At 42.4% G+C, this 20,086-nt stretch overlaps 1 protein-coding gene across 5 annotated transcripts in view; it reads left to right on the plus strand.

The window, feature by feature from the left end:
• Positions 1 to 10,783, plus strand: part of ZNF385D (zinc finger protein 385D) — a 447,875-nt gene extending 437,092 nt beyond the window's left edge. For all 5 annotated transcript variants that reach the window (XM_048510764.1, XM_048510767.1, XM_048510768.1 and 2 more), the window contains 2 exons: positions 3,999 to 4,100; positions 6,380 to 10,783. In XM_048510764.1, the coding sequence (XP_048366721.1) occupies positions 3,999 to 4,100; positions 6,380 to 6,613 (336 nt within the window). In that variant the 3' untranslated portion in view covers positions 6,614 to 10,783. The remainder of the gene's footprint in view (positions 1 to 3,998; positions 4,101 to 6,379) is intronic.
• The last annotated feature ends 9,303 nt before the right edge of the window (positions 10,784 to 20,086 follow it).

The following is a 20,086-nucleotide window of genomic DNA, read 5'->3' on the forward strand; positions in this document are numbered from 1 at the left end:
CTGTTAGTCTGTGAGCTATTAGTTCACAGTTTCTACAAATGCCACAGCAGTGACCTGGAAAGTATTTTCCCACTATTACAGTGATTATAGTATTTGCATAAACAGCAGCCCCAAGGAGAAGTTCACAAGTTTACTGAAGTGGCCCATTCCTTCAAGCACAGCCTAGCTGTGAGTCAATGGCAAACTCTCCATGTTCTTTTGGAGTAACTGAGTTAGGGCTGCTTTGATGATGTGTGAATTATTATTGTCGATTCTTCTGTACAGCTCTTGATTTTATAGTCATGCTTTTGTTTTCTTGAGTCTTTTTCTCATATCTGTAAGAAATTTTCTTTTTTAGTTACATGCTATGACAATTATTTCATGGACAGTGTAATCCGGGGGGAACCCCCCCCCTGGAGGCAAAGTTTGCTTACACTGGTGGATTTACCCTCCCTGGGGCACTTACCCTGCCAAAGGGGCAAACTCACCAGCCCACAGCCACTGTGGGGCCCTTGCACACCCAGGTATAGCATCCAGTTCTCCGTCAGTGCTCTCGCACTGTCCCATACTGCGCCAGCATGGTGAGGGCATTCTTGGGGATGAAGCCAACTTTTGTCAGCTTCTACCACCTGTTTAGCCTCCTTGCGTAGGTGGGCCCACCCCTGGAGATATGCCACGTTTTCCGCAGCATATCTCTGTTTTCCCCCATGGAGGAGTTTCAGGTGAGGACTTCTTTTACTTTTTTGGGCTTCTCACACCACGGGAAAGCCCTTGGAAGCAGGTGGAGTGGTGATGATATAATGCCATCCCCACCTGTCTGACAGATATGAATTGGGCTGAAAGTCTGTCATTTTATTTGCTCCCCACTGCCATGTACACAAAATTATAGGAGTGTTGAAAATTATATGCTTTTCAGAAGAGATATAATCTGAGGAATGTGAATTGTTTTTAAAAATTCTTCTCTGTATTTGGGTAGCATCACCTCAAAATTGAATGTAAGTTGTGTAGTGACAGTAATATTTCTCAGAATCCATTTTTTGCTGTAAAAGAGTATCTTTATGTATCTTGTGGAATGATAAACTTATCAAGAGATTTCATAACAACAAGAGCTACATGTAGACTTTACAAGAAAATGGGAAAGTGGCTTGTTCTTTTGTGAAGAACAGCAACCTGTGTTCTGAAATAGCAAAGCTTTCACAAATCTTGCACAAGGAAGTTACTCTAAGGTTTGGCAGAAACTCAATGCGCTGAATTTTCTACACGGTAAAAAATCAAGATTGTCAAGAAAATATCAGAATACTTTAACTAGTGAACAGCTATTATAATTTTTACATGAAGGCTAATAGTTTGACCAAAAGCTAATAGTATGGCCAGCGAAGTCCAGGAAAGCCTGCAATCCAAATATCAGAACCCCTATTTTGCTAGAGCACAACTCAGACATTATAGCTATATGAATTTGAGCTTCAGACTTATTCACACAACCCATTTTCTTACCCTCATCTTTCTGTTCCTGTATGTGGTGAGATAATTGCTTTTTCCACACATGCCACCTAAAACATTTTTAAACATTTTAGATCCCCCCCAAATAACACAATTTTTGTTCACAATCACCCCTTTGAAATTATTCCTGGTTGCCATTTTCTGTTTTTACCTGTTTTTTTCAGTGCATTGACGAATCAGTGCTTCTATTCTTCGCAGCCTCCTGCTGTGGTTTCCTGAATCTTCCGTAGTAAATGCTGTGAATATTAAGCCCCCCCCCCCAAAATCATAAAAACACTCTGAAATGCTCCATTCTGCAGGAAAGGAGTGAGTTCACAAAATGAGAAAGTACAGAGAAAGCACAGAAGCATCTTAAAGGGACAGCACAGGCAAATGAAGGCTTTTAAAAAACATTTCAGCCAGAGATACTTAGCCTAAATGCCAAGAAGTGAGTGTTGGTGATGATGATGTTGTATGTATGTATATTCCTTTTTATACTGTGTACAGCTATATTTGCATGTGTGTGTGTTTTCTTTTTAAATGCTGGTCAAAGGCTGCAACAATTAAAGTAAAGTTTTGGCTAGAGAATCATTTAAAAAGAGGATTCATTTAAGACATTTTGAGGCTACAAATAAAATGTGTGGAGGGAAAAACAATGCAGAACTCCTCGGGGGACACACTTTATTTCCTGCTTCAAAACGTTTTTAAAGTGTCTGTGCAGAAAGGTCCTATTTCCGGTAAATGCCACTGGCAAACTATTATTTTCTCAAAGGTTATCAAGGTGATGTTCACTCCTTGGCCATTTTATACTTGCCTGAACCCTGTGAAATAGATTGAGCTGATGGAAAATGGCTGGTCTGAGTCCTTCAGGTATTTGAACTTGAGTCTGCCCAATCTCTGTCTAGTATCCAAACCACTATGTATAATGGCTCTTCAGTATAATTGATTCTGAAGTTCACATAGAGCACATCATAGTTTCTGCTCTTATTCACTGGGCTGCACAAGGATACTTGTAAACTCATTAAGAAAAAACTTTCTGCAACACTTTTGTTTCTCGAAGTTTAAGTTAAGCCACTATTTTTAGCTTCTTTAATATTGTATTGTCGGAAGGGCTTTCATCGTCGTTAGATCATTTTCAGCTTTTTGTATTTCGGTTCTAGTACGCCGCTTGATTTATGGTTAGTGTGCATCTTCAGGATTCTCATCCGAAGATGCCTGCATCTGTGGCTGGCATCTTCAGAGGATCAAGATCCTCTGAAGATGCCAGCCACAGATGCAGGCGAAACGTCAGGAGAGAATGCTGCTAGAACACGGCCATACAGCCCGGAAACCACACAGCACCCAAGTTCTTTAATATTCTTATAATAATATAGACCAACTTTGTAAGGCAACACCCCTATGACTGTTAAGATTTGTACATATGTATTTTGAAGATTTGTCAAGGCATCTTACAATTAAAATAAATCAAGAAGGTAATAGATCTGTTGTGTTTTGAATATGTAAAAGCATGTTATTGCAATGTTTACTATGATGCGCCATGCTTGTGCAGCAGTTATTTCAATGTCCATTAGTATGTTACTTGGACAGTGTAAAATCATTGCTTCACAGAGGTATCTACTTTGAGGAGCAATATTTTAAAAAGCCACAGGTGGCTCATATCAGCCTTCTGAGCATAAGATAACTCCAGTAACCTCTCTGGATTGGGCGTTTATGGTTGGAGAGTGCTGTTGCTGCAGACAAATTGCCATGGGGAGGTTGTTTTCACAAAGGCCAATTCAAAGCATTTGCCCGACAGTTGTTGTTTTCATTCAGGGGAGGGAAATCCTGCAGATAAAGCCCGCTAACCAAGAGCTTAAGATGGTTAACAACCCAGTCCTGAACCCTGTGAAAGTGAATATGAAGGAATATACTAGTCCACATGAGTTGAGGAGCTCAAATGCAAAAGGAGGAAATTGAGCTCTTGTATGTTTTACAGTTAGGTAGAAAAGGACATGCCGGCTGGTGTAGTTTGTCTTACAGGACAAGAGAAAAGCTACATATACCAAAATTTTCTCCTCTCACAGTTGTTAAAGGTAACAGATCTCTGCTGTTCTGTCCATCTGGCCATCCTAGTGAGGCTTAGAAGTAATGGGAACACATGCCTTTAGTTCCTTATTATGTTTCTGTCCAGTTATTCATCTAAAGAACTCAGAAGACTTACATGTTGTTCCTAGGTGGTCCCCTGTTGAGGGTTTTTACAGGACCTGAAACTGCTTTGTGTCAATAGTAAAACTGCACCATATGCTCACCTCACTGAAGATAAGCCAGCTGCCAGCACAATGTTTATGGTGTGTATTCTGTGGGTGCGGTGGGGACACTTCATGCATGCGAGATTTCTATAGGACACTTGAAACTGAAATAGATATACTTGCTGTTTTGGATAGGAAGTACTGTACTTGTATTATTCAAACCCATTTTTAGGGTAACCAGAAGTGTTAAATGTTGAAGCTATTTCTATGATAATAGGAATAATAATGAAGCTCTACTTGCCTTTCAAACAGCACATAAGCAGTAGAAGGCACAAAGACAGAGCTGCTGGGAAACCCCCGAAACCCAAATACAGCCCCTACAACAAACTCCAGAAGGGAACACACCCTCTTGGGGTAAGGAAATAATTTTCATAATGTTAGATTAGTCTCATGTAGTCCCATGTGCAGTTGACAGTAAGTCTTAATGAATTCAGTTGGACTTACTTCAGATTGGTTCTGGTGGGTTTTCTGGGCCATGTGGCCGTGGTCTGGCGGATCTTGTTCCTAACGTTTTGCCTGCATCTGTGACTGGCATCTTCAGAGATGTATCACAGAGGGAAGTCTGTTACACACTGTGTAACCCATCAGAACCAGTTGAATCCAGCTGTGAAAGCCTTCAACAATACATTGCTTCAGATTCAACATGCATGGGACTGGGCTTTTTATGTTATATTGTTGAAAATAGAGTGGAATTTGGGTATTTATATTAACATAAATTCAGTTGGTCTTGCTTCAGATTCAACATGCATAGGATTGGGTGTTTTATGTTATATTGTTGAAAACAGAGTGGAATTTTGGATATTTATATTAACATGTACAGAATCTGGGTTTCAAAATAATTCCACTTATGTGACCTTCTTGTCGTGTTGCCAGCTCTGGGGTGGAAAATATCTGGAGATTTTAGGGATAGTTTGGAAAGGGTAGGGTTTGGGAGGAGAGGGGCTTCAGAGGGGTATAATGCCATAAAGCCCACCTTCCACAACAGTTATTTTCTCCAGGGAAACTGTTCTCTGTTGCCTGAAGATCAGTTATAATCCCAGGAGATCTCCAGCTACCACCTGGCGGTTGGCAACCCTACTTTCTTGGCACAGTCAAGTTGGCATCAAGTTCACAAACTGGCAGTCACTTTGCTAAGAAAACTATACAGATAGTGCAAAAGAAGTGAGAAAGGTGTATGAGGAAACTGATCTGCTCAGCTATGAAGTTCACTGGATGGCCTTGGGCAAGTCAGAAGTTTTTTACATGGTCTTCCATCCTTAGAGACTGAATACTGGTAGTGTGAATGAAACTGCTCTCCTGAGCCCACTGTCCCAGATGTTCACATTGGCATTGCCAATGTGTACAGAGTCAGTGAGGCCAGATCCAGATCAATAGCAACAGTGGCACCTTCCCTGCTATATCTTCATTCTGTACCTCTCAATTTCATCAAATATTATGAAGCAAAAACTGAACTTCGTGGTGGAAGGGTGCAATCCTAACGAAATCAATAAGGAGGTGATTCACCATAGAATCCCAAGGAGAGTCCGTTGAACTCAATGGATTTCGAAGTGTGCAATTTAGTTATAGGATTATACAGTAACAGAAGTAGTGATATCTGTCTGTTCAAACCATCAAAGGGCCTTTTTTGATAGATAACAGGAATGCTGCGGGGGTTATTAAGTTGAATTTTGGGGAATAAAGCAACTGGGAGAGTTTAAAAAGAATTAACACAGCCTTTTATCTGCAAACATTGTGCCCCATTTTGCCCAGCATGAAGAATTGGGCAGCTATCCAAGGCCGTTTCCGCACGGCCACTGGAACCATTCGCACGAACAGTCCTGGTAACGAAAGGGAAGACGGCGCCACGGAGCACTGTCGCCCGATCGACCTACCTTCTCTGCAACCATTCGGCGTGTCACCAAGGCCAGGGGACACATCCCCCCTGCCCTGCGTGACCGCTCCGGAGTCGCAAGGCGGGGGGGGCATGTCCCCAGGCCTCAGCGACGCGCCGGACGGTCACAGAGAAGGTAGGTCGATCGGGCAAAGGAGGGAGGGATGGTGCCTTCCAGCCGCTGCCGTTCGCATGGCAGTGGCTGGAAGCCGCCATTTTCCAAAAACCTAGCTCAGGAAGCGAGGTGGGAAAATGGCGGCTTCGCACCGCTGGGGAGGAGCAAGGGCAGCGCAGCTGCAAAGCAGCTGCGTCCCCCATGCAAACATCTCCCTGAGGATGGCGTTTTTGCAGTCCCCAGGGCACCATATTTGGCTCCTTCGGAAAGGGCCCAAGATTAGCAGAGCAGATAATTTAAGCTCCTGTCTCCACTCACCTCTTTCTATATTTTCCTTTTGATCTGCCAATAATGGCACTCAATTATTTTATGTATTTTCTATGCAAATCTCAAGGCAGCCTATGCCAACCTCAAGGCAGGGCCTGGAGGTTTTCCAAAATTACAACTGATTTCCAGTCTACAGAGATCCTGGGAGAAAATGCCAGTTCTAGAGGGTGGGCTGGCATCAGACACCCCCCCCCACTCCATTCCCAAATCTCCTGACATGTCACAACCCCACAGTTGACAATCCTAATATAACTGCCTTAAAATGTGAATAAAATGGACAAGTGATCACTCTTCTTCTTCTTTTTCTTCTTCTTCCCCCAGGTAAAATTAGTATTTTCAAAGGAACCTACAAAACCAATGGCTCCACGCATCTTACCAAATCCTCTTGCAGCTGCCGCAGCTGCTGCTGCTGTGGCTGTTAATTCCCCTTTCAGTCTTCGAACAGCCCCAACAGCTACCCTCTTTCAGACTTCAGCCCTTCCTCCGGCACTTCTCCGACCGGCACCAGGGCCTATACGGACCACCCACACACCCGTGCTCTTTGCTCCTTACTGAACTCCACAAGCGAATTAATTGTACTGCAATAATTTTTCAGAGCAAAAGCAAAACAAGAACAATGAACTATGCAGTGTTTATTTATAGTTTAATGTAATTCTAAAGAGAGGAAGAAGCAGTATTTTCTCCAGAAGGAAGCATTTCTCTTAAACCTTGATCATTTAAAAAGGGATCCTACAAAAGTTGATTCATAGCACTTTGTGCTTTTTAGCACACTTTTCCCCCTTGGAATGTCTTTTCTGCTTATGAAACAACTTTACAGAATTGTCTAAAGGGCATTAACTGGTTCCAATGTACATAAAATACTTAATTCTGTAGAATAAAAGCAAAACAAAACAAAAACAGAAACACTGTGAATAGTCATACTCTTAACAAGGCTCCTGCCAAGTCAGCATTTCCTGGGTATTTATCAAAGTACAAGTAGATACAATAGATGTCTTGTTAAGCACTAGTATTGTGTCTCTATCTGTGCCACTAGGTCTGTGAACGGAGATGATAAAAGTGCATTATCACCCCTTGATAAGTTGCCACAGTGAAGGTGGATGAAGATGGGACTAGTTACCAAACTAATTCAAATGGCTGCATTGCGGTTAATGCCAACATCAAAAGAGCTTCCTTGCATCCAGAATCAACAGCTTGTGCTGGAAGGCTCTTTCATTTCTTTCCAAGCAGTAGCCCCACTCTCTCCTCGCTTGCCTCATTACAATATGCTTGTTAAACTCTTCTGGTTTTCAAAGCATGTTGGGGTGGGGGGGGGGTGCTGTTCAGAAAAGAAGTGGAAACTTCCCATTGTTAAATTAAGTTTTCTTCTCTGTTTACCAGGATTATGTCCAGGATAAGCCAGAATCTTGATCACTGCAATGATAGAATATATGCAGATAACAAAGTGCTGTGCACTGCCCAGAGACTCATGCTGGTTTTGTTAGCTGCAGCCTGAAAGCCAGTAGGTCAGGAAGGAATCAGCCACTGGTGCAGAGGCACTAAGGAAATGGCATCCTACTCTTACCTGGGACAGACTCCAAGTTTTCTGCCCCCTATGGGCCCCCGCACCACCCTCCATGCCCCACCCCCATTTACCTTAGCCGGCAGCAGGGTCTGGTGGGGCAGAGCTGGGGCAGGCGCAGCCTGGTAGCAGCCTCTGCCATCCTGGTGGGGCTTCTCCCGGGCCTGGCAGGGGTGCCCGCAGCCCAGCAGTGGCCTCTGCTGATCTGGTGGGGGGTCTCTACCAGGCCCGGTGGGGCAAGGGGGAAGGAGGAGGGGTGTGGGGGTGATTTTCTGCCCCCCATATGACCCCAATGGTGTCCACCTGGAGTGCCTGTCCCCACCCCACCCCACCCCACGGTAGCTATGCCACTATCGTGGATGTTATGTTGTGGTGCAGTGAGATCATGGCCTTTTAAGCACATTGCTGCTAATGGTCCATCAAGTGACTGAAAGCTTTGGATAAATTATGTCATTGGTCTGTACATGTGTACATACCTTTCCCTTTCCTCTTATGCTTTCAAGCTATCCCCATTGGTAAGAATGACATCTGATTTTTCCCTGTGGTAGCTGCTCAGTGATAGCAGCTAATTCTTGCCTGCACCATCATCTTTCCAGCTGCTGAGCTTTTTTGCCTTTGTCATGGCTTCCCTCAAGGAATTCTGGGTACTGGAGTCTGGTGAAGTGCTAAACATTCTCTGTTAGAACTTACTCCCTCACATAACTTGGATTTCTTGAGAAAAGGAAATGACTGGTAAGCCAATTTAAATGTAAAGTTGTAGAGTCATTATGTCTTAACAAAGCTACTATATGTAAAATGGCAAATACTATATTTTTCAGCAGGTAGTAAAAAAATATTTATTCAAACAGAGCCAAGAAATACACATATGAAGTACTTTGTTATTATACCACAACCGGGGAAGCATTTCCAGCCAGAAGTAAGAATATTTTGTTATAGGGATTGTGGTAAGAAAGAAAGGTATAAATTGCTACTGAGATGCTCTAATTTACATATTTACATAGATATGGAGATATGTATTGTATAAGAGAGCCACACAGTCTTTGTGTGGGAGCACCCTTGGACCCTAAACCCCACAACTGGCCTTTATGAAATAACTTCTTATGGGCTTGTGTTCACTGTGAGGCTTTTAAGAAACAAACTGTTGGAGATCTATAGAGATATATTGTATATATGCTAGAACTAAAAATAATTTATAAAGAGAAAATTGCATACAATAATTGTATACAGCTGTTGAGAGTTATGCATGGGCCACAAAGTGGTTGGCAACAAATGGCAGAGGAAAAGAGTAAGAAATTGCACGTCTTGGATCTCTGCATATTTGCTGCTGACTTTTCCCATGGAGAACTGAAAAGGGTGTGATCGTTATATGAGATGGTAAATCAGCCAGTTTCAGCCATACTGATTGCATCTCCAACGTCTGCAAGTTGAATTTAGCTACAAAAAAAGGAATAAAACATTTTTTATGTTAAATGGGTTTGCAGGAACTTAAAGGATGGTTATAAAATGCTAATGATTCAAAATATAAAACATGGATTTGCTACATTCAAATGTTTATAGCACTTTGGAATTATTAAAATTAGAGATTGTTAAAGCCAAGAGTGATTTGTTAGTACTTCCTATTTTCAAAACAAAAGCTATTCACCAGTACTTAAAATGTATATATAAGGACAGCAAGAGAAAATGCATAACTTTTGCTTTTTAAAAGGTATATATGTATGTGTGTGTACACACACACACACATATATATACCCACAAAAAAGTGCTGTGTATAGCTACGCAATTATAAAAGGAATAAAACTTTCCAAAAATATGCCCCTACATCCAAAGAGGTAGATTTGTCTGTTAAGTGTTAACTTTTTAAAGAAATAGCTCTTTGTGAATTATTTTACAATATTTCAATCATTTTACTTGCAAATATTTGTGCCTTGAAGTTAAAGCACTTTTTTTTTGGCTTTCCTAATCTTAAAACAGATACAGGATGTCAATCAAAGATTTTCATTAGACAAATTTCTCAAGAACTTTTATAATAAGATTCTAAAGTTAAAATTCATGCTTGAGAATTCTGAATATGTATTAACTGCTTATGAGTAGATGAATATATTCCTAGAGCACCAGGGCCTTGTAAGGGAAAGCACTTTTGGAAATAAAACCACAGAGAGCCTGATCTAGTAGCCTGAACAGAAATGTCTTTCTCTGGCCATGCTATCTTTTACAGCAATACCTGACATGGGTTTCTGAGGACAATCGTGAGGTATCATCTTTGGACTTGAACATATTGTGACTGTCCTTGAGATACTGTTCACAGTTGCATCCAGATAGCAAACTATCCCTGTCCTGTACATTAACATGCACAAGTACTTACCACATGGGTCAAAGATGCATTGTGAGTTTCTACATCTCTCCCAGCAGCCCCTGGAATTATGGAGTGCACCTGCTGAGATGCCTACTATGATCTGCATGGTCAGTATGTCTGCAGTATATGGCCAGTACAGGAATGATTTGCTACATGTAAAGAAAGCTGTTTGCAGCTGCATCCCCACAACAACCATACAATGTGCTCTGGTTCTGTTTTAACTTTTTTACAGTGTAGCTGCAATAAGGGTGATGTCCTTAGCACTGGCATCTGCACACATGGCAGTGATTTTTCAAGCCAAGTTAAATGAATGTTTATTGCCCTATAGAACCTTTGCTTGTGTCCACAAAAGGAAACCTCTGAGAACCAAGCCATAGAGTATTGGAGGGGCTCCAAAGATAGGCAGCCCTGGTACAGATTTTTATCCTCCTATAAAAGTAATATGCAGAGAGTTGTAAGCATGGTCTACCATGCACATGCTACACCATTCTGTCCAAAATGTCGTACAAATGAATATATTGATCCTTGTAATATGTTGGCCTGTGGCATGTATGGAGACACAGTACGAATGGCAGAGATAATCAAAGCTTTGCTAGAGGAGTCGTTCCTATTCTTCTCATCAGTTGATCCATACTCTTTTAAGTTGCCTGAACCTCTCCCTTTTGCTTTCTTTTTTTTGACACCACAGTGCTGTACACTCAAAAAAAAATCTTTCCTTCAGCTAAGTCTATCCTAAACTTCAGCTGTAAGCAACAAACAATCCTTTTTATGTCTCTTACTCACTACCTAATAAAGGATAAAGCCTAAATGTCAAGAATGTGTGGTGGATTTTCTGTACATTGCATAATGCTGCAAGTACTTTCTCTCTTGGGCATGGTAGTCTGTGAGGTATGCTGTAACCTGAGGAAAGGTAGGTATCCTTCGGAAAGGTCTCTGTCCAAGTGAAACCCATGATGTAGGCTGCTTAGTCTTTCTTTGTCTTTTGCTGAGCCCAGGTAGCTCAATGCTGACGCAATGCTATGTGCCAAAGCTTTCCATGTGCTTGTATTACAGGGATCAAAATTGCTGTTGACCCTCACAATTAGAGTTGTGTAATCACCCTTGAATGCTGCAGTGCTTGAACACTTGGACATAAGAAGCTTCCGTCTACTGAGTCCAGCCATTGTTCCATTTAGCTCCACATTATCTACTCTGGCTGTTGGTCTCTGGAGAGGGAGAGAGAGAGAGAGAGAGAGAGTGTAAAACACATGTACAATCTGATTTTGGATTCTATTATTGTCAAAATAGTCACTGTTATAAATAGATCTGGCAATATACTAAATACATGTACACTTCCTTGCATCATTTTGACTAAAATAAAAGAGTTTATAATAGATTTATGGAAATTAGTCACATCTGTAAGTTTTAGTGATAGCTTGCCTTTTTTCACATTGAATCAGCGGTGCATCTAAAATGCCACTGTAACTGTTCTGCCTGGAAGCTGCTATCAGGCAGAAATCTTAACCAGACTGCTGCTTAAGGTTGAAACGACTTTATACTTGCAAAACAGATGCTTTATCATTGAGCAGTGAGCTCAGAGATCAGTTGAATGCATTTGCTGGATATTTCTTCGTTTTGATTATTCACTTTATTTATATCCTGCCATTCTCCCCAATGGAGATGCAAAAAAGTTTACATTGTTCTCCTTTCCTACCCCACAGGATTTTTGTGAGGGTAAAATGGAGACTAGGCCGAAGGGGTGTTGACTGGCATGAGGTTACCCAGCAAGTTTCCATGGAAGAGTAGGGATTCAAAGCTGGGTCTTCCAGATCCTAGCCTGATGTCAGCCAGTGTGGTATAGTGGTTAAGAACAGGTGCACTCTAATCTGGAGAACTGGGTTTGATTCCCCACTCTGCCTCTTGAGCTGTGGAGGCTTATCTGGCGAACCAGATTAGCTTGTGCACTCCAGCACATGCCAGCTGGGTAACCTTGGGTGACAGAGTGTTTGCTGTGAAGGGGGAAGGGAAAGGAGATTGTAAGCCCCTTTGAGTCTTCTTGCAGGAGAGAAAGAGAGGATATAAATCCAAACTCTTCTTCTTCTATGTGCTGATCACTGCATCACATTAGTAAGCCCATTTTTTGGCTCAGTCCTGAAACTGCACTTCTGTACTGTACTGCTTATCTGAATTGACTGATGCCTCTACAAATCCCGCTAAATGGATATGCGGAAAAGGCTCAAGCTAAGGAGGGCTGAAGAAGGACACCATATGAAAAACTAGGGTGGTTGGATAGTGAATGTGTGTTCAATTCTTCTTCCATTCAAAGACATGGTGACTTATAGCTGGTTTGCTGCAGTTAGGAAAAGAAACCTTGAATGTAGCAGAAGGTTACATTCCCCCTGCCGTACTTGCAGAATCATTACATACAATGTAATCAGCACTGCTCCCTCCTTTCTTTGCATTCAGAAAGTACTGTTGGAAGCCAATAGTATGGATCATCTCTTTGTCAATGGGTGTTTTCTGCTGCAACCCCACACCTAAACTTAGGCTGCTGCATTGGCGTTATCTCTAACCAGAGGCATAGCTAGGGAAAATGGAGCCCAGGGCAAAATCTGAGTCCCGCTCCTCCCCGTATGGGTGGCTGCCCTTCCCCACCATGACCAAACAACTTTTTTGCACTAGGTCATCTCAAAGTCACCATCACATTATAGAGCATGCCCCAAATCTGAACACAGCAATGGTTCATGACACACAGCTGAAATAATTTTTTGACATTTTCAAAATGTTTAACAATTGTTATAACACTTTAAAGTGTTTTAAGTGTCATATGACTTAAAATGCTTTCAAAATGTTTTATTACTGCTGTGAAAACATTTTGTGGTGTCATACCCAGCACCCCCAATTGCCCCCAGCATTGGAAACACAGCACAGATTCAAGAGGGAAAGGAGGGAGGGAAAGGACAGGGACAAATTTCAAGTCATGTTTTTCACAGTAGTTGCACACATTGAATTTAATACGGACAATATAAGGCACTCACTAACATGCTCCTGCTTAGCTTTGGAAATCTGATGAGATCAGGGTACCCAGTGTCTACAACAGCAAAGAAGGGAGGGAAACATGGCAAAGAACTCTCCAGTCTGATTGGTATGGTGTCACCATGCAGATGTGGCTCCCTCCACCTTCCGGCCCCAGCGGTGGTGGCTGGGTGAGGCTCGGCAGCACAGGTGGCTGCACACCTGTCCCACAGTGCTGCCTCCATGCAGACTGGTGCCCCCCACCCCTGCCAAGGCAGTGGGTTGCCTGCAAGTAGAGTCAGCGGCCTCCGAGCTGCCCAGCTTGGCTTGACCTCCCCCGAGCTCGCCAGCCTTGCCTCAGCAGGCCAGGCAGACCTCAAGGCCAGCACTGAGGTCGAGGCCAAGGCAAGGCTGGTGGGCTTGGGGGAGATCGGGCTGAACTGGGCAGCTTGGAGGCACTGGTGGCCGTGCGCCCGTTCTGTGGCTCAGCCTCCATGTGGGCCAGCGTCCCCCATCCCTGCCAAGGCAGGAGACTGCCTGCAGCAGATGGCCTCCAAGCTGCCCAGCTCAGCATAACATTCCCCAAGCCTGCCAGCCTTGCCTCAGCCTTGGCGTGGGCTTTGGGGCCTGCCAGCAAGGCTGTTGGTCAACCAAAGCCGACATGGGCTGCTCTGTGTTCCCTGGGAGGGGCCATGTGATAAGGCCTGTTCCCCAGGGATAGAGTCCTGGTGGGGCCGCATTGCCCGCCCCTCCCCCCATGACCAGATCAGCGGCTGCCCAGGATATATGTCCCCATATGCCCCAGTGGCAGCTCCGCCCCTGTCTCTAACCACCATAGTTCCTCATGTTCTAACAAACTTTCCCAAGGCTCTTTCTGCAGGACACAGATGGGAGAGTAAAATCACAAAGGCACATTTTTTTTCTGGCAGCAGTTTTTCACTTCACTATCTGTGTCTCTTGAAATTAAACATGCAACTTTTTCTGATTTTAGTCCAAATGATTCACCACCATGAAGAGATGAATAGAGCCTGCATTAATTGCTGCTATAGAGTAGGCCCACCAAGGTCAATTCAGCAGATGCAACATCTGGCAAAGATTAAGAACAAAGTGGAAAAGACCAATGTGGAGCTATTAAGGGTAAGAAAGGCAATTACTTGGGAAGTGGCTATCAATTTTTAAATTATTTCCAAGGCTTTGCAGTTTTGATAATTAGTAGTACTATGTAGTCATAAAAACAGGACTTACAGATGCAGCAACCAATCAGGCAACAGATATTGCTGCTTTCAAGAACTTTTAGCACCATTTATTTACTAGACAAGGATAAGCACCTTCTATTAAATCTGATGTTTGCTGCTACTCCATTTTATGTTTGCTGCAATGAGGACTAGTTTTCTTTTTCTTTTAAAATAAAAGCTTGAGATTTTTAACACAATCTTTGAAACAGCACAAGCAATCCTCGGGGGACTGCCTCACAGAATGCTCTGTAATTTAATGCTACAGGGAAGTCAGCATCATTGATTCCCATTTCCTTACTTCCAACTGGAAAAGCAGTGATTGAGTAACAAAGCCCTGGCAAGGAGACTTTCCCCTTGACAATTAAACTAGGAAAAAGCATTCTATATCTTATGAACCTTCATTTGCTATAGTCAACAAGAGAAAACGTGTGTGCACACCGTTCTGGATTGCAGACAGCAGACAAAATCTAGGGGCAGGCTCACACTGCTGAAATTGCAGGCCTATGCATTGGGTCCAACATGCAAGCACATTGCACCTGCAGTAATGCAGGTCCATGGATTTCTTTCCTTTGTTCAGATAATGATCCGCAAGTGCTACTTGGCTGTATTTTGTTAGTTTTTAATGTCATACAGTGTGAGAGAATGTCAGGAGATCTGTCCACAGATGTTTGACAGCAACACAGAGCACGTTGAAGAGGAAGAAGAAGAGGAGAAGCCTAAGAGGGGAGCAACAGATAGGGATGCTATATATTTCATACCAAACATATTCAACAGTCAAAATTACCGTGTTCAGCTATGATGGTCAAATGTGAACCAATCACTGAGTCTTTGCAGTTCAATACTAAGTGACTCAAATGGCACCTGGGAAGGGTTGCATTGTTTCTGCTCCCAAATGCCGCACATGCACAAAAACTCTGCCAGTCCAAACAGATCTGCAGTTATTACTTTGTTACTTAGACAAACACCGAACTGTCAGATTTTGTTAAACCATAGCATTTATGATTGATTGATTGATTGATTGATGATTGATTGATATGCTAAAAGGAAAGGCAGGGTACAAGTGTTATAAATAAATAAGTAAAATGTGTGACTGATTTAATGGTCTATTTAAACAATAGCTTACCAAGCACAGTGAGGACAAGAGAAGCTGAAATCAGGCTTTGTAAGAATCCTCATGCACAAGACTTCAATTGCACTATACTGTAATGTTAGGAAGGAATCAAGTGAAGCAACTGATGAACAGATTAACAAATATGATTTGAATTTCACTGGTGAGAGTTCAAGCATTCCTATGCTCTAACACGTGTGCCATTGAGTCACAACAGACTTATGGTGCCCCCGGCAAGGAGTTTTCAAAGCAAGTGAGAAGCAAAGGTGATTTCCTGTTGCTTTCCTCTGCAAACTTTTTTTTGGTGTTCCCCATCTGGTACTGACCTTGTTTAGCTTCCAAGAACTGATGAGATTGGGCTATCTCTCCCTCGACCATCCCTGAGAACAAACAAATGGCATTCATTCATGTTGCTTTTTCACCATACATTTCAGTAACCAGGATAATAATCAAATGGGGGTTTATTGTTTTATTAATTTCAGCTCATTTTTTTTCATTTGTGAATGTACATCCCTATTATTTCTGAGTAATGTTCAGAATCTTACAACAAAGACTGTTATCATACACAGAAAAAGAAATGTCAGGTGTTCAAGCTGAATTCAGAAAAGGAAGAGGCACGAAGGACTGTATTGCAAATTTACATTGGTACTGCAGCTTCATTTTTTTTTGGCTGTCAAGTAACAGCTGACTTATGGCGACACGATCGGTTTTCAAGGCAAGAGACATTTGGAGGTGGTTTACCATTGCCTCTTTCTGTGTCATGCCCCTGGAATTCCTTGGAGGTCTTCCTTGCAAATACTAGCCAGGGTCATGACTGGGAGTGTGTAGATTAAATTTAGATGAAGTGAAAATGAGTGAAAACATTAACAGTTTAAGGTATGCTAATGATACCACATTGCTGGCAGAAAATAGTAAAGACTTGAAAATACTGATGAATGTGCTAAAGCAGGATTACAGCTGAACATTGAAAAGACCCTCTTGATCTGTGCCCCTGATGGCTGGTGAAGGCCTGCTGTGAGGTAGTATGATGTCCCCTGTTGGTCATTATCAACCACTCCCTTGAGCAAGGAGTTCTCTTGAGGAGGTTGAAAGAGGCAGTGATACTTCCCCTCTTGAAAAAGCCATCTTTGGATTCTACAGTTCCGGTCAACTACCACACAGTTTTGAAACTGTCAGTTTTGGGTAAGGTAATTGAGAGAGCAGTGGCAGAACAGCTGCAGGCATTTCTGGATGACTCATCGACCTTGGATCTTTTCCAGTCTAACTTCTGTCCTGGCCATGGGGTGGAGACTGTGCTGGTCACCATCACAGATGAGTTCTGCTTACAGCTTGATCAAGGTGCATGAATAAATCTTACCCTTATCCCCAATTATTTGCTCAAACTCCATGGCAAATCTGTGACAAAATTCTAGTACGTGAGATCTTCAGTCAATTTTAATTTTGAAATAGCCTCTCAGTAAAAAGACAGTAATGCTAGGAAAACTGGAAGGCAGCAGAGAAAGAAAAAGAACCAACATGAGATGGATTGACTTCTTCAAGCTACAGACCTCAGTTTGCAAGGATGTTAACCACAGGAGGTTTTGAGGTCATTATTTCATAGGATTGCCTTAGGCTGGAAGTGACTTGACTGATCATAATGCACATACAGACATACTTCCTACAAGCTAAAATGACCAAGCTAAGGCTATTGTACAAAACCTGACCAAGATGATAATGAGAGGACATTTTGGAGGATATTGATTCACAGAATCACCATTAGTCAGAAGCAACTTGACTGCACACACATGTATTCAGCTTCAGGCTTGACTCTCTTCTTCCCCACTCTGCGGTCCCAGGGATACTCCGGCTCACCTCTTCCCCAGGGTGCAGGTGACACGAGCAACAGTGAGGCAGGCAGCTGTGTCCACAGTTTTTGACAAGGCTGCAATGGTGGGTCTGCCCTGCTCACCACAGAAACAGCTGCCTCCCACCATGCCTCTATTAGATCCAGCCCTGCTGAACAGCTGGACAGAAGACCACTCTCCTCTGAAGGCAGCATCAGAACTTTTAATGGAATGTAAGTGAGATGGGGGTAAAGTATTACAGTTTGATATTCTTAATTATGTATTGTAAGCCACCTTGAGCCATATGGAAAGGTAGGATATAATAAATACATTTAATAAATAAACAATATAGAAGTTGAAGTTGTACCAAGAACTAGAAGAAGATGGTGGAAGAGGAGATTGATCTGAACATTTATATATGCACTAGTCACAAAGAACAGAACTATGTTGTGATCCATGCAGTAATTTCAGTGTGTGACCCCCCCCCCCTCAAGAAATGCAGACTGCTTTTTAGAAGAGAAATATACTTCAATTGAAATTTTAGCCTGGGATAGTATTTTCAAGTCCCTGAATTTGAAAAGAGCCCTTCGGGGACGGGGCGGTATCGAAGCCTAAAGTATAAATAAATAAAATAAATAAAATAGCTGATCAACTATTCAAGTAGCATATGTGAATCCCCAGTAATAAGGGTCGAGGCCCCTGCTTGACATATATTTTCTGCAGCGCACACCGTGCATTGATGCAACATCTCTTTTGATAGGACCATATACATTATTTTGCCCCCATCCACTTTCTAAATGGACATTTCATAATGTTCTGTCTTTTTCGGGGGACTAATCCAGCCATTTAAAAAGTCGACTTCCTGTTTCAGCCTTGCTCCCTTCTGTTAGATCTTATTGACGTATTACTTACAATATTGCCATTCTGTAACTAATTGCTAATTGACCTTATGTAATGAATTTGCTTCAATTGCCAAATGAGCCTCAGTGAAGTGAGCAAATATATTTGCAGATAATTTGCCAAAAGAAACTGGCTTTTTAAAAAACAGAGGAACAACCAAGGTAAAGTGTTTCTATATTAACAAAGACTGGGTTACAAACTCCTGCATTACAGAAACTTCAGAAACTTGCCGTCAATTTCCAATTTGGCACAAAATACAAAGAATGTGCTGTACATAAACTCTAGATGTACCACAGCATGTTAGCTTTTTAGCAGTCTGGCTCTTCATTGTGGATTTTCAACACCACTGGTTTTCCATTTCCACTTTTGGAAATGCAACCATTATTAATTAATGTTCAAGAAAACCATTTATTTTTAAAGAAGGATGTTAACCTCTGAGAAATAACCCTTTTAAAAACAAACACTGACCACAATCCAGCCAAGATTTGCTGTGACAAACTCCCAAAGAAAGAAATTATATCAGTTAACATTTTCTATTTATCCACATAAAAGGATTTATGTGGTGTGATCAGAGGCTTTATACATACAAAGCTGCTCTATCACTAACATAACTTCTGGACATTACTTAATATTCACACATGTGTTTGCTTGAAATCTGTTGGACCGCTGAGATTATTTTTGTTCTCAGTTTTCAAATTATACTGTTGGGACAGGAACAATGCTGCAGGGGGCCCTATGCAGCTGATTGCCAGAAGTGGCTGCCCTAGTCCAACAATTCCTCTCCAAATCCTATTACATGGCTGTGAAAAGAAAACCAAGGAGAACTGAACATGGTGTAGTATGAACAATGGTGGTTGGCGGCAGTGAATACACATTCAACCCTTCATCTGAAATGTTAGGGTATAGCTAGTCAAGTACTTGCAGAATCATCTCGTAAAATGAAATTAGCACCACCAGCAGATGGAAGAGTGAAATATCACAACCGAACTGGATGATACAGAATATCACAAATGGCATCCTGACTGTTTTCTACTGATAAAAAAAGCTCCTATGCTGTTGTTTTGATAGAAGAGGAGTGAGGTGGGGAGTTCACATGCTAAGGGGGTTGCCAGGGCAACCAAAAATGGTGGCCAAATCTCATGAGAAAGTCCTTCAAAATTCCAAATGCCATATTGGTTGCCTTAGCAACCTCAACATTTTACAGGTATTTCAGCTACAAATCTAAAATGCAATTTGTGATTTGCCATTTTTCTGCCTACCTGGGGTGTCCCCCTATATGCAGAACCTTTTCTGCCTATTGTATCTAGCCCAATTGTGTAACTTCTGCTATCTGCATGGGACCAGGCCTAACCCTATTAAATACAGTGACATTTTTTCCTCTCGAGATCTTTTGTGATGCCAGACCTTGAAATAAAGAAATATGGTAGAGCCTCTTAAAATTTAGCTATATGACACCTAAATATCTGTGAGTTTGTTACTCGCGATTTCACTCAGGAATTGCAGGAGCAAACGCCCTGAAACTTTCAGGGAGCGCTGCTCATCCATCTGAGCGTGTTTGCCCATACTGAAAAGGCTCAAGTGACACACCTGAGCCAGGTAAAAATGCTCGGAAGGGTTGGGGTCCACTGCGCATGCCCAAAACCTCAGAGCCGCTTGAAACAGCCAAGGCACCAGCGCCAGAGGAAGGCGTGAACAGAGGGGTGGAACAAGGAAGCAAGCCGGCAAGATGCGGAAGGGCAGTTGATGGGCTCCAGTCCTGGCCAAGAGCAGAGTGGAGTCGGGGGGGAAAATACCTGACAGGTCAAACGGCCGCTGCCGGAGGAAGACATGAGCAGAGGGACACCAGGAGGAGGCAAGATGGCCACCACCGGGAAACACGCAGGTCCTGTGAGCCCCCCCTTAAGCCACAGCGAAGAGTGGCTGGGCCCGCTAGTATTTTATGCATTTTCCCATTCTCTTCTTTTTATAACTACAGTTTTCTGGATTCCATGCCCCATATGCCTGTTCAAATGCATTTCATAAATGTGTATAAATTAACCTTGATTATGGATAGTTTC

Source organism: Sphaerodactylus townsendi, linkage group LG11 (assembly GCF_021028975.2).
Source record: "Sphaerodactylus townsendi isolate TG3544 linkage group LG11, MPM_Stown_v2.3, whole genome shotgun sequence".
NCBI classification, from domain to species: Eukaryota; Metazoa; Chordata; class Lepidosauria; order Squamata; family Sphaerodactylidae; genus Sphaerodactylus; species Sphaerodactylus townsendi.